Source organism: Podarcis tiliguerta (genome assembly GCF_965153285.1).
Source record: "Podarcis tiliguerta genome assembly, chromosome: 1".
NCBI classification, from domain to species: domain Eukaryota; kingdom Metazoa; phylum Chordata; class Lepidosauria; order Squamata; family Lacertidae; genus Podarcis; species Podarcis tiliguerta.
This window is the reverse complement of record NC_139534.1, coordinates 48540879-48566061: the sequence shown is the minus strand read 5'-3', so window position 1 is coordinate 48566061 and position 25183 is coordinate 48540879. Positions and strand designations below refer to the sequence as shown.

At 41.8% G+C, this 25183-nt stretch overlaps 1 protein-coding gene and 1 long non-coding RNA gene across 3 annotated transcripts in view; both read right to left on the bottom strand.

The window, feature by feature from the left end:
* The window catches only part of LOC310673250, a 611626-nt gene that overhangs the window by 124317 nt on the left and 462126 nt on the right, over positions 1-25183 (bottom strand). The window lies entirely within an intron of this gene.
* Positions 1-25183, bottom strand: part of CNTNAP5 (contactin associated protein family member 5) — a 298496-nt gene that overhangs the window by 124317 nt on the left and 148996 nt on the right. For both annotated transcript variants that reach the window (XR_014508745.1, XM_083430378.1), the window contains exons 8-10: positions 18831-19095; positions 16288-16437; positions 10818-10989 (exon numbers count right to left, since the gene is read on the bottom strand). Coding sequence is in view for 1 of the 2 variants with exons in the window: in XM_083430378.1 (XP_083286504.1) it covers positions 10818-10989; positions 16288-16437; positions 18831-19095 (587 nt within the window). In the remaining variant the exon portion in view is untranslated. The remainder of the gene's footprint in view (positions 1-10817; positions 10990-16287; positions 16438-18830; positions 19096-25183) is intronic.

Genomic DNA, 25183 nt, shown 5'->3' with positions numbered 1-25183 from the left:
AAATATATAATCAAGGGCTTGATATCCTGTCGTGCATTTGCTTTCACCACCTTTACTGTGTGTTACTCATGCAGAAACAGGGCCAACTCAACATATTTTTCTGCCTAAGCCAAAGGACAAGATGGTGTATATCCACTCCACCCAAAATTCATGTGCAGAAGCCTAAAAGCCTGACAACTGAATTTTTCTTCTCACTAGCTTAGGAGGTGCTGGTCAGGAATACACAGCTCTATCCAATCCCTGCCTCTCATCATCTGCCACCTGAGGCTGCTACCTAATGGTAGTGCTGGCCCTGCCCAGAAATATAGCTTTGTTTAAAGCTATAGTTAAAGTACAATTCCACACCTTGACAGGGAAAACTTTGATTATAAGTGAGATGAATAAGGATCTATTTATTCGCATTGTTGAAAGGCATAACCCACAGTTAATATGTATCTCACTCTGTGTAGTATAGATATTGTGTGTGTGTGTGTGTGTGTGTGTGTGTGTGTGTGTAGACTTTGGTTTTGTGACCACTTGATCCTTAGAGGAAATGAAAAAATGACCTATACAAAAATAGTAAATCCAGATGAGTTTCTTATCTGGCAGGGCCAATAGTTTTGGAATACAAGTTCTCTCTCTCTCTCTCTCTCTCTCTCTCTCTCTCTCTCTCTCTCCCCCCCCCCATATATATATATATATATATATATATATGCAGGTTTTGGTGTCCTCGGGTGTCTTCCCGTGTAAAAGTTGGGGTGTCTAGGCGACGTTTCGACGAGGTCTCACTCGTCATCTTCAGGCTGGTGCTTTCGGCTTCTTGTTACTGGAACAGAGCAGGATCTCAGTGTTTGAGTTCCTATAAATACTGTTGAGGAGGTGTGGTGTATAGCCTCCAATGTTCTGGGCAGAGAGGAGGTTCCCAGGCTAGTGTGCCTTTTCTTCTTTTGTTCCTTAATTACTTGAGGGATATCTTGAGTGATTTCTTGAGTGATTTCCTGAATCCCACTTAGGTGGGTCATTAGGTGTGGATTAGTTGCTAAAGCCTTCGTGTCTTGAACTCTTGAACTTTGTGAAGAGTTTTTCTGAGAAGATGGCTGTACTGCACTTGGTTGTGCTCTGGCTTGGCTTCGTGTATAGGGGCGAGCTGTGGTTTTGTGGCCTGTGCCAGCCAGATCTGTGTAGGGATTGCAGGGGGGTGCAGCATCCGGAGGTGCCACCTTGGTTTGGCTACTGGATGGTGTCTGTAATTTATCTGTGGAGAGGGTCTGGGTTTGGGTCTGGTGTGGTTGATTGGTGATGGTGTTCTGTGTGCCTCTGGATCTGGTGTCAGATTTTGTGGGGAGGGCTAATTTCCAGATGTCTGGCAAGCGGGATGTGTCGTCACGCTTGTTCATGTTGTGAGGGTGTTTCTCTATCTCGATGACTTCCATGATTATTCTCTTGTGGTGATGTTCCATGTTAAAGAGCAATTTGGAATCTGCAAAATTAATTTCGTGTCCTGTTTCTTTCATGTGTTGGAAAAGAGAGGAAGTTTTTTCTTCTTTTTTGACGGCATTCTTGTGTTCTGCGATACGTGCATTTATTCGTCTGTTTGTTTGTCCAATGTACGTGGCTGGGCAGACTTTGCAGGGTATTTCATAGACCCCTTGGTTTTCCAACTGAATTTTATCCTTGGGGTTTCTGAGGATATTGGCTATTTTTTGGTTGGTGCAAAAGGCTGTTTTGATATTGTGTTTATGGAGGATTTTGCTAATTTTATCTGTAGTGCCCTTGATATAAGGAAGGAGGGCTATGCCATTGTTTTCTTCTGTGTCTTGGTTTTTGGGGGGTGTTTCTTTTTGGATTAGCTTCGTAACCCTGTTTTGCTGGTATCCATTGGCAATTAACACATTTGAGAGATTCTGTAACTCAGTTGTCAAGTGGTCTTCGTCAGCCAGGCGTTTGGTTCTGGAGATGAGAGTCTTGGCTACGGAGTTTATTTGTGCAGGGTGGTGGTGTGATTGTGCATGTAAGTAGCGGTTGGTGTGTGTTTTTTTCCGGTAGATAGTGTGTCCTAGGGAGCCATCAGGTTTTTTGTAGATTAGGACGTCAAGGAAGGGAAGTTGGTTGTTGGCTTCTATTTCCATAGTGAATTGTATTTTGGGGTGTAGGCTGTTGAGATGTGTGAGGAAGCTATCCAGTTTTTCCTTCCCGTGTGGCCAAATTACAAAGGTGTCGTCAACATATCTGAGCCAAAGTTTGGGTTTGTGTTCTGACTTGTCTAAAGCATTGGTTTCAAAGTGTTCCATGTACAGGTTAGCGATGACCGGTGAGAGGGGTGATCCCATAGGTGCTCCTTCTATCTGTTTGTATCTTTGTCCATTGTGGATGAAGTACGTGTTGGTTAGGCAGTGGTTGGTCAGAAAAAAACACACACCAACCGCTACTTACATGCACAATCACACCACCACCCTGCACAAATAAACTCCGTAGCCAAGACTCTCATCTCCAGAACCAAACGCCTGGCTGACGAAGACCACTTGACAACTGAGTTACAGAATCTCTCAAATGTGTTAATTGCCAATGGATACCAGCAAAACAGGGTTACGAAGCTAATCCAAAAAGAAACACCCCCCAAAAACCAAGACACAGAAGAAAACAATGGCATAGCCCTCCTTCCTTATATCAAGGGCACTACAGATAAAATTAGCAAAATCCTCCATAAACACAATATCAAAACAGCCTTTTGCACCAACCAAAAAATAGCCAATATCCTCAGAAACCCCAAGGATAAAATTCAGTTGGAAAACCAAGGGGTCTATGAAATACCCTGCAAAGTCTGCCCAGCCACGTACATTGGACAAACAAACAGACGAATAAATGCACGTATCGCAGAACACAAGAATGCCGTCAAAAAAGAAGAAAAAACTTCCTCTCTTTTCCAACACATGAAAGAAACAGGACACGAAATTAATTTTGCAGATTCCAAATTGCTCTTTAACATGGAACATCACCACAAGAGAATAATCATGGAAGCCATCGAGATAGAGAAACACCCTCACAACATGAACAAGCGTGACGACACATCCCGCTTGCCAGACATCTGGAAATTAGCCCTCCCCACAAAATCTGACACCAGATCCAGAGGCACACAGAACACCATCACCAATCAACCACACCAGACCCAAACCCAGACCCTCTCCACAGATAAATTACAGACACCATCCAGTAGCCAAACCAAGGTGGCACCTCCGGATGCTGCACCCCCCTGCAATCCCTACACAGATCTGGCTGGCACAGGCCACAAAACCACAGCTCGCCCCTATACACGAAGCCAAGCCAGAGCACAACCAAGTGCAGTACAGCCATCTTCTCAGAAAAACTCTTCACAAAGTTCAAGAGTTCAAGACACGAAGGCTTTAGCAACTAATCCACACCTAATGACCCACCTAAGTGGGATTCAGGAAATCACTCAAGAAATCACTCAAGATATCCCTCAAGTAATTAAGGAACAAAAGAAGAAAAGGCACACTAGCCTGGGAACCTCCTCTCTGCCCAGAACATTGGAGGCTATACACCACACCTCCTCAACAGTATTTATAGGAACTCAAACACTGAGATCCTGCTCTGTTCCAGTAACAAGAAGCCGAAAGCACCAGCCTGAAGATGACGAGTGAGACCTCGTCGAAACGTCGCCTAGACACCCCAACTTTTACACGGGAAGACACCCGAGGACACCAAAACCTGCATTCCTGTACCCGTGAAAATCTACGAAAGCAAATATATATATATATATATATATGATAACTTGTATTCCAAAACTTTTGGCCCTGCCTGATAAGAAACTTATCTGGATGTACTGTTTCAGTATAGGTCATTTATATCCCCTGTGAATAAAATTAATAACAATTATCTCACACGACACATATTGTATCAATTTATGTGTGTGATAGCGACAGCACAAACATGCTTGGGTTTTCCACCCCTCCACAGTGGCCTTGTTGTGCCTCACTGTCATTATCAGCAATACTGTGTTATAGAGAAGTGTCTCAATGAAATTGCTTCTGTTACTTATGTCTTAGATTCTGTTTTATAAATTCTGCTTTCAGGCAGGAACTAGCTGCTGCCGGCATCGTCCCCTCCTGGACACAGGCATCCAAGCTATGTCCAAGGACAGGTCCAAAGAGACAAAATGAGGATACTGGACTGTAGTTTGAGAGTCCTGGATTCTTCCAGAGAGTTTATCGGGGCAAATAAATGAGGAATGTCTCTGGTTGCTTGTGCTTTCTGGATAACAGTCCTATTCCTACAGTAGTATCCTAGGAAGAGGGGGCTGGGAATAATAAAAGGAATAATCATAACTATGGGGCCTTGCCCCATGGCATTATCCCTCTTTCTGTCCATGGGAGTTATCAGAGAAAGTGGCTTCCTGCTGCATCTCCTTCCCCAGCTTGTTCTGGCTTGATTGCCTAATTTCACACTGTCCTTGCTCCTGACAAATAATAAACAAACTCTTGCCAGATAATTATCACAGAAGGAGTTCTCGGCTCTCTGAGAGCTGGCAATGCCATTTCTCAGTTTTATTATGCCTCCCTGTCAGGCATACTTGAGGAACAATCAGATAGGGAAACCCAGCCATCTCCAACTGCATGATCAAGCCTGTATATAAACATGGCACTGCACAACAAAGGAACCTGGGCTACAAAAAACTGAATGCTTAATTTTAGTCTAGCTTATCTGAAAATTCCATTATAGGAACATGGGAAGCTGCCTTGGTCCATTCTCATGATGGTCTACACTGACCGGCAGCCGCTCTCCAGAGTTTCAGCCAGGAGTTTTCCCCAGTCCTGCCTGGAAAACAGGGGTGCGGATTTCAACAAATGCATTCTCCAAAATTCTCCAATAATTTGGGGGAGAAGTCAGAATAAGAAACTGGACAAGTTTTCGGAAAATTCTTGTCCAGAGAAACTGGTTCAGGTTTATTGAAGAAGAACTTCCTGACAGTAAGAGCTGTTCGGCAGTGGAATTTGCTGCCAAGGAGTGTGGTGGAGTCTCCTTCTTTGGAGGTCTTTAAGCAGAGGCTTGACAACCATATGTCAGGAGTGCTCTGATGGTGTTTCCTGCTTGGCAGGGGGTTGGACTCGATGGCCCTTGTGGTCTCTTCCAACTCTATGATGCTATGATTATTGTCTATGGTTCAGTCCCTGACATCTTCAGCTATACATAGCAGTTCAGGCAACAGTGTTGGATTAAAAAATAGCTGTGCAATCCTATGTATGCCTACTCAAAATTAAATGGGGATTCCTGTATATGACTGTAGCATTGTTCATTGCATTGTGAAGTTGCCAGACATAAGTTGACTGACATAAGGCAGCTCCATATGGTCATATATCCATCCCATCCATCTCACTTGACAGTTGCAGGACATGGCAGCTTGTTTATTTGCCTGTGCTTCACTCAAGAACAGCCCATGCATAGCTCAAGGGAGCCTTTCAGGCCCTTCTAGCATCAGGGCCGGTTACCCTGTTACATTTAATTCCAAGGCAATCCACTGATCATGAGAGAGCGGTTATGCAAACAGTGTCAACGCTGGAAATTGTGTACTGTCAGGAAGGGAAAGGTGAGTGCACAATGAAAGTTCAGGATCCCCAAAGACAGGGTGTTAAAGGTAGTGAAGGAAGGAGTGCAAAGCAATGTCTTCTCTCGACAACTTTTTCTAGCTCACTGCAGGTTAATTATTCCAGGGCAAAGACAATATTAAATATTTGCTTCTTCAGTCCCAGCAAGGGAATTTGATTTCACTATAAAACAAATAAAGTTGAAACACACAGGGCATAATTAGAAAGAAGATTCTCCAGTTTCCATGGCCAGTTTTAAAGAAAAAGAATTAATAAGTTGAGATCAGCTGTATCCCACAAATTAAATGTTAAAGAGCTTGCATGTGCAAAAACAACCCTCTGTTTTCATTTTCTCCCCTCCTTTTCATTTCTGTCTCTCTCTCTTCTTAGCCTGCAATAGGATGCAATTTCCCTCTGGTCTGCTTTCTATAATACAACACGCACAATTTTGAGCAGAAAATGCTAAGTCTGAAATTAAATTTCCAAGCATAAATTCAGGTTGGTTTAAGAACATCAGGGCAGGCAGAAAGGAGAATCATCTATTTTAAAAGCAATCTCTGATTAGGAGGAGTGCTCTGCCAAAAATAATTTCCCTTTTTTGGTGTTTTGTTTGTTTGGTTGGTTGGTTTTGCATTATTCATCATTTAATGAGGAACAGAATGCACTTGAAAATTATCAAACCGGGGAGAAAGTTCAGTGACATTAACATGGGTGGGGACAGAGTTTTTGTCATGCTTTCCTTACTCCTGAAGTAGCCAATGGGTGTATATAAGTATCCTTTCTTTCACTCTGAACATCATCTCACTAGTGCACTCTGCAGCCTTTGTGTCCAAAGTATATAATATATCTCATTTATGTTGGAAAGGTAGGGACTATTAACAATATACAAGTCTAGCTATCACATCCTGTCTTCATGCTTTGTCCCATTTAAGACCTCCTCTCTTGGAGTTCTGTTTGGATTGAACATCAGGGCAACAAATAGCTGGACCTGAATTGTTTTATCTGTATATATTGGAAAGTGTTCTGTCTGTCCATTTATTTGTTCTCTATAGGGTTAGCTGCTTCTCAATATATTGCCACCAAATATGACATAAGGGTTTGTGAAGTGGAGGTGGCAGTCTTCATCACTGTTTGGATACTGGGAGCCGCTTAGAATCAAGGTGGTGGTCCGAAATGTCAGTTTGACCTGACTTTGCCTGTTTTTTGACATAGATTTGGCTGCCACTAAAATATTAAACTCAGAATGAGAGTCTGGGGTGGAGGTGGGATGTCTTCATTGACATTTGAATGCCAGCTGCCATTCTGAATCAAGAGGGTAGACCAAGACTAGACTTTAGTGTTACTTCACCCAATTTATGGTGGGCCCAAACTAAAAAAAATACATCATACATATACAAATCACAATTCTTTGGGTTTCTAAAAAATTCTGAGCAGCAGAAGGCAGTGAGTTATTTGAGAGTGGGTAAAAATAGGTCGCTGTTCAAGAACAATGGGAAAAACAATAAAAGGTATGAAAATACATGAATAAGGAAGGGGGGCATGAGGCAAATTATAATTACATGAGGACTGAGGGGATAAGCAATACATCACAAACATCCCAATTCAGATTTCTGGGATTCATTGCAGAATTTCAATTTTTACCATTACAGGAAAAGATGGATTATATTTCATTAACCATGTTACTACCCACCCACCCCCTGCCTGTCTGTGACCTATGATCTTTGTGCTTGAAACCAACGATGACAAACTAATAGGAAAGTAGTGAGACTTCCCAGAGCCATTTCCCCCAAAATTTGTCCTTCTGTATTTTCATCTATTTGCTGTTAATTGGTTTCACCTAGATTTCCACAGAGGCTGTGATGATAGCGTCCATCACCCAGTAATCCACCAAGTCCCTTTGAAACCTTCTGAAATTGCTTTTGTAAACTTAGTGCCTTTCCATAGAACCTGTGGTGCTTAAAATATCCGTTACGTGTTCATCAAAGTCATCCGTGTGCTCGACAGAAATTTCATTATCCTTATTGTGGTTTCTGGTAGAAAATAGAGAGATAAAATTCCTCTTCACTGAAAAGCTGGAGCATTCTATTCATCTATTTTATCAGTCAACCAGCGACAGAGCTGAGATTTACTGCAGAAGAATTTCACAACTTCAACAAGGTAATTTTACAGAGGTTTTCAGTGGTAAGCACTGGGGATGCTTTTCAAAGATGTTGAAATAACACATATGGAACACAGCAGTAGAGAATGATGGACTCTGGGGCTCTCATTACATTAATTATTTGGTGACTGGTATTCTAGAGATATTCTTGTGGAATCATAGTGTATACTTCTTTAATGCAAAATGTAAAACTCAAAGTACAAAAAAAGCAGGTACAGTGTTGCAGTGTGGTTTTGTTTCTGTTTTCACTGCGTAGATGCCAGTATCTGTGCTGATCCTGAAAGTAAGTATAGACCGGATAAGCTTTAGAGAGTCCACCCCCCTACTGGAGTGGAGTAGGAATGGAGTGGGCAGATATCCAGTCTTTGTGAATTCTGATATTAATTCAGGGGTGTGGAACATGTGGCCCTCCAGATGTTGCGGAGCTACAACTCCCATAATCTCTGAGCATTGGCCATGCTGACTTGTGCTGATGAAAGCTGAAATATGTCTTCAGGGCCCAGGGCCAATGTCTTCCTGACTTGATCTGTGCCTGGATTAAGGTACAGATCTTCATGAATAGGGGGGAGGAGGAGGAGGAGGAGGAGGAGGAGGAGGAGGAGGAGAATATAGCTATCCATGGGACTTTACACTTCCTCCCAATATTGCAATACAGCTCTTGGCTCAAAGAAACATGTCAAAATCCACGTAATTTTTAAAGAGATAGAACATATCCCAAAATAGTATTTAAATATGGATTTGCATGCAATTTTTTTTGCATGCATTTTTTTAAAAAAAATAAATTGCAGGTGAGTGTAGAAATAGAATGGAATGGACCTATGAATGAACACATGCTGCAAACAGGAAACAAACAGGTTCATCCATCCCTAAGGTTCAGATTAGTATGATGGCACATATGCTGGGGTTAGCTGGAACCCCTGAACCCTACCCAGGTTTATACCATTTATTTTACAAAAGTATTAGTTTCTTTATCATTTATTTGATCACCCTTCAAGTATGCATGAAGCCCATGAAGCCATGTCTGTCAGGTTCCCTGACACCCAGGCATACATATTTAAGAACCCACATTTGTCTTTCATAACATATGATGTGACCCAGAGAACTATGGCTGGTGTAATTTGGATGTTACACTATTTGTTCCTCCAGCTTCGACAGTAATGTCAAAAGTGGGTCAGATTGCATGTATGGTGAAATACATATGCATGAGTTGTCATCTGGGGGTTCGTCTGATTATCAGCATTCCAAGTTCTGTGCTATCTGTATCTTAGCTATAAGGTAACATGGGGACAATATAGGTAGGCTTTGTAACTGAGTACTATTGCAGATATGACTAAGTGAATGAAATGCTTGGGAATCTGTGTCATTCTCCCACAGCAGAAGTGGTAGTTATGCCTGCATCACTGACTCAGAAATAAGAGCCTCGGAAGCTTGCAGGGGGAAAGATCACTGGAGCAGCAGGAAGGTAAGAAGGAAAGTGATCCTCTTGCATTTGGTTTTTCCTCATTTTGAAAGAGAAATGTCCCTGCCCTTGATTTCTTGACGAAAGCCTGGAAAAGGAGGATGCTTTCAGAGACAAGTTCACTCATCTTTAGTTAGACTAACTGAACTAATATCCATTTTAGATATTTAATAAAACGGTGTCCTAATTTATTTTAATTATGGCCTCTTTCATTCCTTCTGGCTTATGGGAGCAAGGACTTTACAGAAACAAAGTCTTTTCACCTAGCTCTGAACACTGCCTCTACACACACACACACCTCCCACATCCATCCCCAAACCAAGAAATTAATTGGGAGCTTAAAGCTCAAACTAAAAATAAGCAAGATATATTCTGAAAATTCAGTATATATTCATAATGAGGTACGATTGAAAAGCACAGGTTCACATATATGACCTCTTCCGCCCCCTCCACAGAGAGACTTTTGCAACTCGAACATAGATTAATTCCTCATTTAGTGTGAAAACTGGCAAACAAGACCACAAAATATTACAAGCTCACAAGCACTTTTACTAAGCCACACAGTTCACTTCTTTTTTAACCCACTCTTCATCACACACAGTCTCAGGGTGAGGTATATATTAAAATACAAATTCAAACAGCACAGTAATTCCAAGAAAAATCATTAAAATCAATCATCATAATTTCTACATCCCTATTTTATAGTGCAAATTAATGCATGCCTATTCAGAAGCAAGGTTCATCAGTTACCAGAGGATGTGCTAATAATAATACAGTGGTACCTCAGGTTACATACACTTCAGGTTACAGACTCCGCTAACCCAGAAATAGTACCTCAGGTTAAGAACTTTGCTTCAGGATGAGAACAGAAATCACGTGGCGGTGGTGCGACAGCAGCAGGAGGCCCCATTAGCTAAAGTGGTGCTTCAGGTTAAGAACAGTTAAGAACGAATTAGGTAAGTAACCAGAGGTACCACTGTAGCTATGTCTGCAGAGCTTCTTTTCCTGGTCATCTGAAGTGAACTCATCACTAGCAACTTGAAACTGGATAAGGGGGAAATCACAATTTGGTACAGCAGGCTAGTTTTCAAGTTACTTCCTAAAATTCTGAAATTTCCACAACATGAATTGGGAGGGGGGTATTTTATTTTTTGCTATGCTTCTAAAAACTGCTATGGTATGCACTAACCTGCAACCTGTAAAGGATTCCATTTAAGCAAAACAGAAAGAGTGATAAGGCAATGACATGTTTTGATCATTCAAACATCTCCTTTTCTTTATCATCCCTTTACAACTTCAAAGCTATCAAATTCTGTTTGTGCATAAAATTTAATCTTTGCACAAATCTGCAGCTTGATTTAATTTGCATACTCCATCTCCCACAAACTAATATGGAGCGGAGAGAGAGAGAGAGAGAGAGAGAGAGAGAGAGAGAGAAGGAGAGAGTGAGTGGAAGAGATGATGCTTCGTGCAATTCCAAATTCTTCCCAGCAATACTTTTTCCAGTTACTCCATTTCACCTAATGTTGGAGGATTAGAATTTTCACTTACAGCAAACTGTACTTATAAGCCACTTGGCTGAAAGAAAACAAAACACACAAGAAGAAGAGAGAATAATTACCTGTCTTTGATGCCACAGAGATCAATGCGCAAATCACTAAAATTCCCCAGGGAACCTTGCTGAACTAAAATGAGGTCCTTGGGCTGGTTATCAATAAAGATGAGTCTCATGCAGCCTTGAAAAGCCGTAATGGGATTTAAACATTTTGAATCGGTAAAATTGTCAGGGCACCCTGTGGGACAGAGAGGGGAGAAAAGAGTGAGATGAAGAATACTTAAATGATAATTTATTTCCTTGGGGGTTCACTGATGGAAGGTCTAATTATTCCTAGTGTTCTCATTGCCTGCTCGATGTGAGCAAGTTACAAATTCTATGGCAATAAATAAAAATTAAAGAAAGAAAGCAGGCAATAATGCTGACAGAATACAGATACTTGGAGAAGCTCAAAGTTTTTGCTTGTCTTCTTTTAAAGCTACAAAGTGCAGTCAAGATTCAGTAAAAGAGTTGCCACTGTTTTCAACTGGATGTTTGAGGATTGGATCTGAAGGGCAGAACCTACCAGGAGCATCTGTACAAATTCCATTAGGAAGCACCCTTGTATACCAGGTACAGCTGACCCTATCATCTGGACGCAGCTGGCCCTACGTCACACATCCTTGTTATCCACTGAGGAGAAAAGAACCTTGTCCAAAGGACAGATCTGGCTATATTAGGTTATTAGGGATCTTTGTTGACTCTGAACTTTGGCTCCACACATTACTAGCATCATCCAAGCTTGGAGGGCAGCCATGCAGGTTGACAAGGCACGGCAGGGAGTCAGTTGATTAGTGAAAACTTCATGCTGGCCCAAGTGGGTGGAATAACATTCCCATAGCACAAAGAGGTTCGATTCTCCCTAGTTCTACAGAGATAATGGTGCCCACCTCTCTGTTCTGGGTTGTGACATTTTTTAGAGGATCTGCAAAGAGCTCTCTATGAAATCTTGTGTGTTTGGGGATGGAGGCAAACTTGCTGGAGCTGATAGCCGCATGTGGCATTTGGTCCAGGCAAGCAGAACTGGTTGGTTAAACATCTGATGCATTATTGGGTTAAGGGCACTCTTTATTCACCTTCCACTTCCTTTGGCTTGGGAGGGGAGGTCTTTGGGGGTGTGCTTTAGGCACTGCATGCACACCTTATTGAATTCTGGATAGCAGAGCCATGGTGTGCTTGTTGAGTCTGAAAAACCCAAGGTTCATGTTGCAAGGAGGGAGAATGACTTTCTAATCCTTTCCTATGTGGCCATAGATTGTACAGTGGTATCTCTGGTTACAAACGTAATTCGTTCTGGAGGTCCATTCTTAAGCTGAAACTGTTCTTATCCTGAGGTGCGCTTTTGCTAATGGGGCCTCCAGTGCACAATTTCCGTTCACATCCTGGGGCAAAGTTCGCAACCAGGAGCAGCTTCTTTTGGGTTAGCAGAGCTCGTAACACTGAAGCGTTTGCAACCAGAAGTGTTTGTAACCAGAGGTACCATTGTAACTGTAAACATGCCCTGGAGATGGGAGGGGTCCAATCTTTCCTTATCAAGAACTCACCTACTCAGACTCCTATGATTTGACCCAGGCATAGGCAAACTCAGCCCTCCAAATGTTTTGGGACTACAACTCCCATCATCCCTAGCTAACAGGACCAGTGGTCAGGGATGATGGAAATTGTAGTCCCAAAACATCTGGAGGGCTGAGTTTGCCTATGCCTGAATGTGGTTAATTGTGGCTTGTTTTTTTGTTTTTGCAGATCCTCCAGTTTGTTATATTAAAAAAATTCACACACGTTTTGCATCTTGAGCCATCTTTATGGGTGTGCTTACAAATATTTTCCCCATCTCTCAGCATCTCAGGCCTTATATGATGAGATTCTGCCAGGTTATGCTTTCCACACTTTTCACAGTGAGTCCATGTCTCTGAATCCAGGACTTCTTAGTGTTACCATAGAACAGGAAGACCTAATCCATTACAAGCTTCCATTTCCCTTGTTGAGCTTGTTCTGGTTAAGCCCTTGCAGCCCACTATAATGTACCAAGACTGATTTCGCACATTTCCCTGCCAAAATGGGGAGACTGTCAAGTCAATGACAAATTGTAATATATGACGGGTGGCTCATTTGGGCTTGCTGGGTCACAGATTGTGCAGGCCCATCCAAGAATCAGTTCCACAGCACTTGAGCAAGCAAACTGACACAGGAATAGAATTAAAGGTTCTATATGTCTGGCTAAGCCATGGAATGACCATCAGCTAATACAATTAGGTAATAGTAGCAATGAATTGACAGTTGGCAGATGTCTAAGTATTGGCTCCATGCTGCCTGCTGATAAGGTATGCCCTAGAAACCCTATGCCACCTTTTTCCATATGGCATTTAAATTGCGCTGAGCTTTACACCAGCTTGCTAGGGTCATGTCAGCATCTGGGCTAAGAGTACTGCTACGCTGAGGGAGAATCGGAGAGGGGAAATGAAAATGTCATCTGAAAGCAGTTTGCACTCCGGATATAATCGAGGAGCACAGAGTAAACTCTGTGAAATATCATAGGTGCAAAAGTCAAACCAAAAAGAAGTCTTTAATCCCACCACATCCTGCACAAAGGTTAGCAACAGAAGCGTTGCCACAATATAAAAGCAGTCATCATAGCCAAACAGGGTTAAACTGAGGCAAATGTTGTCCTACCCTTCACAGCATAGTGGGTGGGTGGGGCGGTGAAGGTGGGTTAAGACAATGTTGTTGTTGTTATTTTAAAAAGATGCACACAGCCCATCTTTAAACAGATGGATGGAAGGAAGGAAGGAAGGAAGGAAGGAAGGAAGGTAGGTAGGTACTTTTAGGAAGGAAGAATTTTAAAATCTCCAAAGATAACTCTCAGATACACAGAGGTGCAAAATCTTTCCCACCGTGCTGGTTATGTTTGCTTCTACAGAAAGAAAGATTTGAGTTTATAAGGACTTTATATAGGGGTTAAGATGAACCCAAATCCAGAGAGCCTGTTAATTGTGCCTCCACAAGGGTACTTATTTAAATTGCTTACAATGTTACTGTTGTCCTCTTTCTTGATTTTAATCACAGGAGCTTTGGGTGGCATAAATGCCCACCAAGACCCTAGCTTGATAACAATATTTTTCAAAAAAAACACCTTTCAATTAAAAACTGGAAAGCAACACTTCATACTTATAAAGAAAACTGCTAATTTTTGCGCTCCATGGGTTGATGTTTTCAAAGAGTTTATAACACACATAAATTTTGAAGGGCATACATTTGTAAGTATTTTATATTCAAATGCAAGTACCACTTACGGTGATTCTAAAATATCATATTTGGCAGCATAATAGTGCATAAGAACAATTATTTCATTGTGATTCTGCCTTGTCTGAACAAGCAATATGTGACTGGCTCATAGACAAACATATTTGAAAATATGGGAGCAAGCAGTGTCTCCTACAAGCCAAAATTCTGGAGCCTTAGCTAATGTCACACAAATAGAGTTTTTGTGCCCAAAGCGATCACTAGCCAAAACGAGGGAATTACATAATGACCAGCCAAACCTCCCAGAAACCTCTTATATGCTGCTAGACTAGAGCAGACCATATACAATGTGTACACATCATGCCTTTAAAGCATATTTCAATCACATTCATCCCCTCAAAGAATTCTGGACAGTTCAGCTTACCCCTCATAGAATTGCATTTTCCAGAAAACCCTTAAAAAACTATAGTGCTTAAAATTCCTTGAGGGAAAGAATGTCCTTCAAATGCCATTTAAAGGTATAGTGTGTATGCAATCATAGACTCATGTTTGTAAGAGCTTCTAGATCAGATTTTCTTTCGTCTGAACAATTCAGGTTTCTTCAGGCCGAGGGAGCCGGCGTTTATCCACAGACAGTTTTACGGGTCATGTGGCCAGCATGACTATACCGCTTCAGGTGCAATGGGACACTGTGATGGAAGCCAGAGCACACAGAAATGCCGTTTACCTTCTTGCCGCAGTGGTACCGATTTATCTACTTGCACTGGTGTGCTTTCGAACTGCTAGGTTGGCAGAAGCTGGGAAATAGCAACAGGAGCTCACCCTGTCAGGCGAATTTGCACTGCTGACCTTCCAATCAGCAAGCCCAAGAGGATCAGCAGTTTAGACCACAGCACCATCCGGGTCCCTACCACTGTATTACCCACAGGTCTCGGGGTGGTTACAACATAAAATCACAGTATAAAAACACAAAATACATAATAAAAACAAAACAACCCAGTAACCCCCTCCCACAAAACACATTTGAAAAGGGACTTGGGCGTCAAACAGCCAAAGTCCTGGTTAAAGAGGAATATTTTTGCCTGGCACCTAAAGATGTATAATGAAGGCACCAGAACTAGTGCAATGAATCAACGCACCATATTTCCTCCTGAAGCAGGCAGTCCATATTGAAGCTGAATGTTAGAAGATTCAGGGCAGATAAAAGAAAGTACTTCATCAGCAGCAAGTAGTTAAATTATGGGCAAAAGATTGGGTGGCTTTGAAAGAGGTTTAGACAAATATATGGAGGCGAAGGCTATCCATGGCTACTAGTCACAATGGCCATGTTCCACTTCCACTGGGTAGGCCTTTGAATACCAACTGCTTGGAATCAGAGGTGAGGGGAGTCCTGCTTGTGTGCTTCTCAAAGGCATCTGGTTGGTGACTGTGAGAACATGATGCTGGACCATTGACCAGCAGGCTGTTCTTATGCTCTTACATTTTCCCCCAAAGAAAGTGCACACACTCAAATGTGCACATGCATGTGCACACATTGTCCCCACCACCACCACCTTCTGTGTCCATATGTAAGCTCAAATAGTGGCAGATATACAGATGATATGGAGACTGAAGAAAATGAAGAGGACATACTCTCTTCTGCTATTTCTCCTTCTCCAGTAATGTAAAACTAAGTGGAGGTCAGCAAACAAAAGAAAACTTATCACATGGTCTGGAGATCATTTACAGGAAATGTTTAAAGTGCAATCCAGAGCAGTTTAGCTATGATTAGTTCTGACTGAAAGTAATGAAAAAATAAGCACTGATCCCTGCACTTCTCCACTGTGGATTTCAATTGGAACTCAGCATGACAAAACCCTATATAGATACATCCATCATTGACGTGGAAAGGTGCAATCCACTCCTAACCATTATTATCTGCCTTCCCAAAACTTTCTACCATCTTACTTATATCAAATTCATCAGGCTGCATACAAAGCTGACACATTTTCATTTCAGAGGCATCTGTGTATTTTGGTTTCTCAGCATATTGTGACTTATCTATTTTGACAGCTAACCCCAAAAACATGTAGCTTTCCAATGGTTTGGGAGACACGTGATGATTGTTTACTAACAGATCCTCTTTTTAAAATAAAGAAACACACGCATACATAAAACATTATAGATAACAACATTGGTTCTTTTAAGAATAACAACTAACAAAAATGGAGAGATTCATCATTTTTAGTCACTGCAACAGCACTGGAAAGCAACGTACCTCCAAAATAGTAGCTGTGCCCTGAATAAATCTGTGAAACAGTGGTTGCATGAACTGTAGATGCTACATCATTATCGAGAGTTAGGGTGATGCGATGTCTTCTAGCATTGATGTTAACTGCATGCCACAGACCATCATACAGATTGCTGCCTGGGAAACAAGGAGTGGAAAAGAGATCAACTACTCATGGGGGACAAGAAGGAAGTGGAGGAGGAGGGGAAGCTTGTGAGTAATTACTGTCCTTTAGGGAAATAACAAAACTGTCACTCAGGCAATGTCAGGGGGAACACACACACACCAGGTATAAACAAGCTAACATTCATGAAACTTGTCCCCAGAGCCAGAGTCCTCATGCACTACATGAAGCTGTTACATATATAAATATCTCTATTCATTTCAATCAAGGGGATGGAGACCAGTGTATATCCTTGCACCCCACTGAACTAAAGAAGGAAGCCTTTGATTTAGAGGCACTGTAAATCCTCTGTACCCTCTTTGTCCCACTAAAGAATTGTTGAATTTTAGACTTTTGTCTTCTGCTTTGGGTTCCCAGTTGTTGTTGGACTACAACTTCCATCATTCCTAGCTAGCAGAACCAGCAGCCAGGGATGATGGGAGTTGTAGTTCAATAGCAGTTGGGGACCCAAGTTTGAGAAACACTGTTCTAAATGCACGCTGAGAAGCATTCCCCAAATTGGACTGAAGCTCCCATCAGCCCCAGCCAAGTTAGAGAAGGCGGATCATGTCCTTTGTTGGATACGACTCAGTTTCTTTAAACCCTTCCACCAATCTATGTGACTGCATAAAGCAGGCTGGGATTTATAAGCTTGAATATAACTATTACAAGGATTTGGACTGGGACGGGCTGTGTTCGCTGAGCCCGTATTTTGTGCAGTCTGTGTGTGGTGTTTGTATGTTGCTTTGCGGTGTTTTATGCCTAATAAAGGATTTTGAATTGAATTGAATTGAATATTACAAGGATAAAAAAATGGGGGGGGGGGTTTGATTACCAAAACAAGGAGAGCAAAAGCTAAAAGAATTTTGGTTTGGCTCTACTTCGGATTGCTGCCAAATAATAATGGCATCTTAAAGACTACTTATTTTCCTTTGTATTGTAAACTTACTCCAGTGGATGCAAGGAAGTTCATGCATATAAATGCTTATCTTGTTCATTAGAACTTTGTCTATTTTTGCTGCAGCAGTTGCTGCTCTAGATTTTAAGGGGCTAGATTTGTTGTTGTGCTTTTACTACTTATTGTCTTTGGAGTTGCTATATCAGCATGCAATAACCTTCAGACTATTATCAAGCCAAGGGCATGCTGTCATGTCAACCACAAACCAGCATACTGTTGAGATTTTCCCTCTCGCTAGATTTGGCAGAGGGAATAAAAGATGGTTCTTCTAAGCTTGAGTTGCCCAATTTTCACTTCCCTTTAAAACAAAGGATACTGTTTTGATGTCATGTTTCATGTTGGAAAGCCAGGGACTGGCCACCTATGAGGCCTAGAAGATCTGTTCCCTGCTTCTCTCTCTGGCTCATTTCCACCTGACCTGGGTGGGTGGCACCCTGCCTGACTCCAGTTATAAAGGCTGCTGAAAGATGTTTGTAAAGCACTACTCCATTTGGTGCATAATGGGGAGAATTTGGCATGTGGACGGGAGATTAACACACCTCTGTTTTCTGCAGCATTCTACAACACTTCTGCTGTGATACTTCAGTTAAGGTGATACTTGAATTTAACTGGTTTAAAATGAAACAGTTTGATATTGATGTAGTTTTCTGTTACTGACCTTATTGAAGAGTTTATTAAATAAAATGGTATTTTTGGAGACTGTATTTATTATTCATTCATTCATCCCCCCCCCCAAAAGAAAATCTATACCACCAATGTGGGAGGTTTTTAGACAGAAGTTGGATGGCCACCTGCTGTGGATTCTTTAGCTGTGCTTCCTGCATTGCAAGGTGTTGTTGGACTTGATGACCCTTGGAGTCCTTCCAAGCTCAGCAATTCTATGATTCTATGCAGTGTTTTTTTCCCTTAAAAAATGTTTAGGGGGACTCTCATTTCCCTACTCATATTGAAATACTGCCCCTCAATGAGACCAAACTTAGATTCACAAAATGTTTAGGGGTATGCGTCCCCCTGCGTCCCCCCAGAAAAAAGCACTGATTCTATTATTTTTAAAAAATGCACCAACAGCACTGTATCAAGGAAACCCTGGGTGAACAGATGACTTTCAAGCAGGCATCTAAATGTCGACATGGTAGGAACCGGCTGACTTTCACTGGGAACTCATTCCAAAGGGCAAATCATGTGCTTAGAGGAACTTTAATTGTGATGTTTTTTGTTAGCTTCCTAATGTGGAGCCAAACACTTGTATCACGGCATGTGTTTGATAGACCTGTGGCTATGTTTTCATTGTATGTAGGTACAATAACATATTGATATGTTTACTGTTCTTTTGAGCTGCTTAATTTGGAAAGCCAGTATAGAAACAAAGAATCCGAAAGAAAGTAAATATTTCTATTAGATGTGCAATACCTGCACTAACGCCTACATATTTCTCTGCTCCTTTCTGGATGATGAGCGACAGCCTTCCATGCTGGAGGTATAACAAGAGTAAACCGGAATCTTCTGACAGCTCCGTGGATAGCAGCAAACCATCCTTGTTCCACGTCCGAAACTGGAAGCTAACTGACAAGCCATCAAGCTGGGGAGTGCCTGGTAACAGCAAGTAACTGTTGTTGGAGCTGTCAAAGGTGATGGGAGTGATTTGTGGTTCTGAGCAGGCAAAAGTCACATTACCCTGGAAAGTAATAAAAACAAGGGGAGGGTGGGGAGGGGAAGGAGACAATGACAGGCAACCATCAAGCTGTTTTCCCATTCAGTGGCTCTGAATACGCTGCAGTTATCACAACAGGAGGACAGGAATATAATGTACCTTTAGGATTGTGTGTATGTGTGTGTGCAACATATAGAACCAGAAAGTTTCTCAGTTATACAGACACTTCCTTGCTGATTTCCATCCTATTGGTGTGGAGAATGAGTGCTTTGCTGCAGTTTTAAATAAAAATAGGACTGCATTTGCACATTCATGCCCTGGGCCAAGGAAATACACATACACATACATAGGGTTGCACTGGCTGGAAAACAGAGCTTAGATTTGGCAGTGGGGTAAGGTGGACATCCTTCTACATGCCTTGACTGGGTTGGTGGCCATAGAACAGCAGCCGAATCCATGCTTTGCATAGAGAAGATACCAAGGTCAGGCTCATTTAACAACAGGGTTGGGAAATGTCTCTACATGAGACCCGGGTTCACCACAGTCAGCATCATTACTGGACTTGATGGACATGCAGCCCAGTAAACCATGAGAAGAAAAACTCTTCACAACTTAAGAGGGAGGAGGGGGAAAACTTGCTGGGACCATTGGCTAGGTTTCCCGGGGCTGAAGAGCCAACTGTTCCCTACCTCCTGATGTATAGGAGTCCAATGTTAGTCCTATAAGCTGCCCTACACAGCATGTGCCTCCATCAAGCTCAGTGGGGCAGGATGATCACAGCACTGTGGAGGTGTATCCACATTAACTTTGTACATGAATCTTCTTGGTCAGTCAGTTTGGTTTATTGGGTTTAGCAAACAGCCATTACACACAGAAAATAATAACAACATGAATTAGGGTTGCCTTATTTCAAAAAGTGAAAATCTGGACAGAAAAATTGTTGAGCTGTTGTTGGCCAAAGTTGTTAAACTATTTTTGCAAAATCTCAAACAAAGACATTTTTGAGCTATTTTAAAAGGAAATCTCCAAAAAAGACACTGTCAACATGGGTTGCCATATGTATGGATTTCTCTGGACATTTAAGTGATTTCCTTCCAGACACTATTTACGACTGCCGATTGCTGGCTATGTCCAGGAAATTCCAGACATACGGCAAACCTAACAGGAATACTGCTACTAATAATGGTTTACATTTCTACTCCCTTACCCCTAGTAGATAAATCATTTTCTGTTCCCCCCTCAAGTTTTGTTACAAGAAATTTAGATGTTCTAAAGGATATCTCTCTTTCGACATTGGGCAGCAAAGGCAGGTCTTTAATCTTCGCCTTGAACTGATCTTTGCTCACTTTCACTTCAAAACCAAAACTAAACAAACTCTCACTTCCACTCACACTGCTTCCAGTTTAGTGTGGCGGGACAAATCCTACCATTTATTTTTCTGACTAACTTTCTGATGAGTTCTATTCCAGTGAGCGTCGGAGCTCTCGGAGCTTGATCTCAACATTGGTTCAGATCTAAACGCTCTCCTGAATGGCAGCTGGACTCCCAGTGCCTTTATTATTGGCAATTTCATTGTAAATTAATTCCAGCAAGGAATATATCAAGCAATTAAGAATAAAGGAAGAGAAGTGCATTCACAGCTTTCAAAGATAGTACACAGGGTTTTGTGGACAGGGGGAGAGCTGCAACTCACTTGCTTTTGAACCAAGGCACTTTGTGAAATATCAACTGAAATCTGATAAACCCATTCAAGTAAAAGGCCTTCCGTGTGGTGCGGTCTCTCATTAGAAATTATATCTCATTCTAACAGTATTATTAGAATGAACAAAAGATGAGTGATTTGCAGGAAGCTATACGGCGCTTGGGGATCCCCTTATTGAAAAGCTAGGACAAAATGATGGAATAGCTTCTTATCACTTTCAATAGCTTTGAACAATTCTTAGTTGACAAGGGGAAATTAAACAAAGTTCTGGAAAGATGTTTAATTTGCTGCTAACTGAAACAAAAGCTTCAATGGGATCTTTCTCTCTTTTCCTAGATTACAAGACAAAAGTACACTGGAACAAGGAATAAATGCATTTCAATAAGTCCAGTTTGAATGACTTCTTATCTTTAACACCTCCAAAATGATTTCAGCCAGAAGGTGGAGTGAAAACCTAATCAAAAACCATATAAATGCCAAACTATGCCAAACATTTTCTCAATAAAACATCTGCCACATTTGTAGGGAGTGGGAAGGGTGGAACTGGGGGGAGGACCTTGGTGGGGCAAGGGTATTCTCAATACATTTAAGGGACTTTCAAGTGTGTGTGTGTGTGTGTGTGTGTGTGTGTGTGTCTTAGTTCTTAGTGGAGAAGATCCAAGAGGAGGAGACAAGGCTTTCTGCATAACCCGTGAGGCAATCCTGGCCATGTGTGTCCTTCCAGACCTGGAATAACCCAACCCCATTCCCACAATATATTGGATGTTATTTGTCAGGGACCGTGCTGAGAAGGGCTTTATTGAGGAAGAATGATGGGAGCCACCCCCTCCTCCTGATCCTGAATCTTCCCAGGAGCCAGAGGACAGTATAGATTTGGAACAGTGGTTTGCAGAGGGGCATAGTTCAGAAGGCAGAAGCTGGGAAATACTGGATGGGGAACAGCTAGCAGAAGAAACACTAGAAGAGAGAGAGTTAACAGATTCACAGTCTCTGGATAGTATCCATTCCCATCTCCCAAAGTCCAGGAGAGCTCAGAAAATGGCAGAACAGAGAAAACAGCAGCTCAGATTAAAAAACATAGGAGTGACGTAGATTAATAGGGACAGGAGAGGGTGTGATTCTTAATTGGGAGCACCGCCATTTCCAGGAGAGATGTTCTTTGTTCTCTCACTGTGATTATTAAAGTTTCTAACTGGTAAGAAGACACATTTTCCTTGGTTCTGCTTATTTACTGCCACGTTGGCGGGAGGGACGGGGAGCTGATTCCCTGAAGCCTGACATTATTAGATGTTAATCAGCCAACAGCCTGGGTGAAGAGAAATGTTTTCATCTGAAGCCTAAAGGTGTGTGATGAAGGTGTCAGCTGTACCTCCCCCTGCCCCCCCCAAAGCTAGTGATTCTTGAGCTGCTAAAGATTTAAGTTCTCCATTTGTTCCCTGCTCACACAAGTCATAAAAACATGTTAAGTCTTCCCTGGAGTGTGCAGAAAGCACAGAACATTCACAGCCCAATAATGGGCCTCTGAAGGTTGTGAGGCAATTTCAAAATTGACCCTTAAAAATATGATTGCTTTATTGTTTCATCTGATGAGAAGATGCCATGGGCACTGCTTCACTTTATCATAATCTAATCCTGGCTGAGGTCCAGATAAGATTGCCAGATGTCACTTATTGAATGTGATGGTTGTTTAGTGCAAAGACTGTCTTTTGTTCCAGTACATCCAGCCTTGCAGAACATGATATTCATTCCATATGTCAGAACGGCAAGAACTCTGTTAAAGTTCGTACAACAGATGGCCAAATTGCTACTGTGGGCTTCCCCCACTTTTTCTTATTTTGGGAATTTTGATGTATCATGTCAAGATGCGGAGTCAACACAAATCTGAAGTGAATAGGGTAGTGATAGGGCAGTTGATAGCAGCCATGGCTCCCAGTACGATTCTGAGCACAATTCAAAGTGTTGGTGCTGACCATTAAAGCCCTAAATGGCCTCAGCCCAGTATACCTAAAGGAGCGTCTCCACCCCCATCATTCAGCCCAAACACTGAGGTCAAGCACTGAGGGCCTTCTGGCAGTTCCCTCACTGTGAGAAGTGAGGTTACAGGAAACCAGGGCCTTCTCGGTAGTGGCGCCGCCCTGTGGAATGCCATCCCATCAGATGCCAAAGAAATAAACAACTATCTGACTTTTAAAAGACATTTGAAGGCAGTCCTGTTTAGGGGAGTTTTTAATGTTTGATGTTTTATCATGCTTTTAATATTCTGTTGGGAGCCACCCACAGTGGCTGGGGAGGCCCGGCTAGATGAGTGGGGTATAAATAATAATATATTATCATTATCATTATCATTATTCATCTCCCTGGATCTGGATCCTAAAGGAACATGGTTGTGGTAAGCAGACAGATTCTTCATTTGTAGATCTGACTTACAATATTTCACTGTTTGTCTGATATCACTGTTTGGTAACACTTTATACACCCTCATTTTTCATAACTGAATTTTGCTTTCTTTGGAATTGGGGAGTGCAGATGGTTATCCTGCAGCCATTGCAGGTTTGTGCCAGCAGAGGGTCTATGAAGCTCTTAGAATGAACATCACCAGGCACATCTGGACTGAGCTGGTCAGCCTGTTTCCTAGCAATCTTCCTTAATAATAGTGTGCAACCAAACATGGCAGGGGTAGATGTTTCCAGGGCTAGTCTTGAGGCTTAACAACTTTGCCTGTCAACTTAATGCCCCATTTTGGTTCTGGATGGCAGATATATTGTGGCCAGTTCTCAGTTCAGGAGGTTGCACAGGATGGAATGGCAAGTAGTTTGTCATCTCTGTGGGTAATTTAGTGACCTTGGTCTTTGCTACAGGTTACTGAACATTCCCTAAACGAATGTTCAAAAACTGTTGACTTTCCTTTTTCTAAGGAACAAAGTAAAGATACAGGAACTTTGTCCTCCTTTTTATCTGGTAACTAATTGTGCAACCCTACTGGTACATTTGCACACCCATATCCAAGACAGATGAAATTTTTGAGGTGACTGGATGTATATTATAAATGGAATACAGTACAGCCACTGCTTCTGCGCAATTGAATACATACAGTAGGGGCCGTGCTGGCTAGTCAGCTTCCTTTTCAGCACTTCTCACTGATTTGGTGAGATTAGCATGAATGAGGGTCAAAACCACGTGAAAAAATGACACTAGATCTTAGCTTGTCCCTAGTGCCTTCTCTGGAACAGTTGCTATTACAGCTGAACTCACTTTAACTGAAAAAGAAAAGGATAAAAAACCCCTCAAACTTTTCCCTAGCTGTGAAATAGAATAAGAAGTTTCTATCCTCCAGAGGGAAACTAGAAGATCAGACATGTCTAGCTGCTAAAAACTCCATCTAGCACTCATCTGGCATTTACGAACTCCATCGAGTCCAATGTTTCCAGTCTGATTAACGATTCCTTTAACAGGTACTGAAATGTACTCCAAAGGGGCTTCTGCTGCTGTTATTACAATTTGAACTTCCTAAATTCAGGCAATTAAACAGAGATATTTAACATTTCCTTGGTAGATACTGCCTTGACCCTCATCCACTTGGGAAAGAGGTCTGTCACTATCTATTTTCAGGAGTAACATGGCAAGCAAGGGAATTTCCTTTGTTGCAAACAGGCCATTGTAGAAGCTATCAAAGCAGATACAAATTGTTTAGTTAAAAACATTAAGTGAGAGGCAGTGCATATTTGGAGCATGTCTTGGCATGCAATATCGCCTTTAAAAAGAAATCACCTAGCAGAACCCTAAGGAAATGCTATGTAATCCGACTAAGAGGAGGTCTTAGCAATCATCCCGAGACTGTCTCTGTGTATAGCATCAATGAGTGAAACTTAATTCTCTATTTCTTGCCTATTTTGCTGATTACTCAAGTGTGGATTACTATTTTATCAGAAGAAAGTTGAAGTATGTGAGTGCGGGTGATGAGGATAATTAAACTCCCGCAGTTACAAACCCAGGAGACATAAAAGTAATCTCTCAGCTCAGTGTCCCATCCTATGCACTCAACACCTGGGTGAGTGCTGAGGGTGCCTTTCAGTTAGTCTGGATCTTCAGCTCCTTAAACTTATCATCTTGGGTCTTCCAGAAGGAAGCATTTCTAAACATATTAATAAAAAGTGTATGGATAATGCAAGCATTGTGTTGGAATACCACAGTTAGGATGTCACAGAAATTCTTTGTGTAAAGTCTCATGCACAGCATTCATTTAAAGCACACTGCTTCCTCCCAAAAATCATGGGAGCTATAGTTTAAGGGTGATGGGGATTGTAGCACCATGGTACATAAAACTACAGCTGCCATATTTCTTTGGGGGAAGCCATGTGCTTCAAATTTGCTGAAAGTGAAAGGTGAAGCACAAGGCCTCCAGTTAACCCA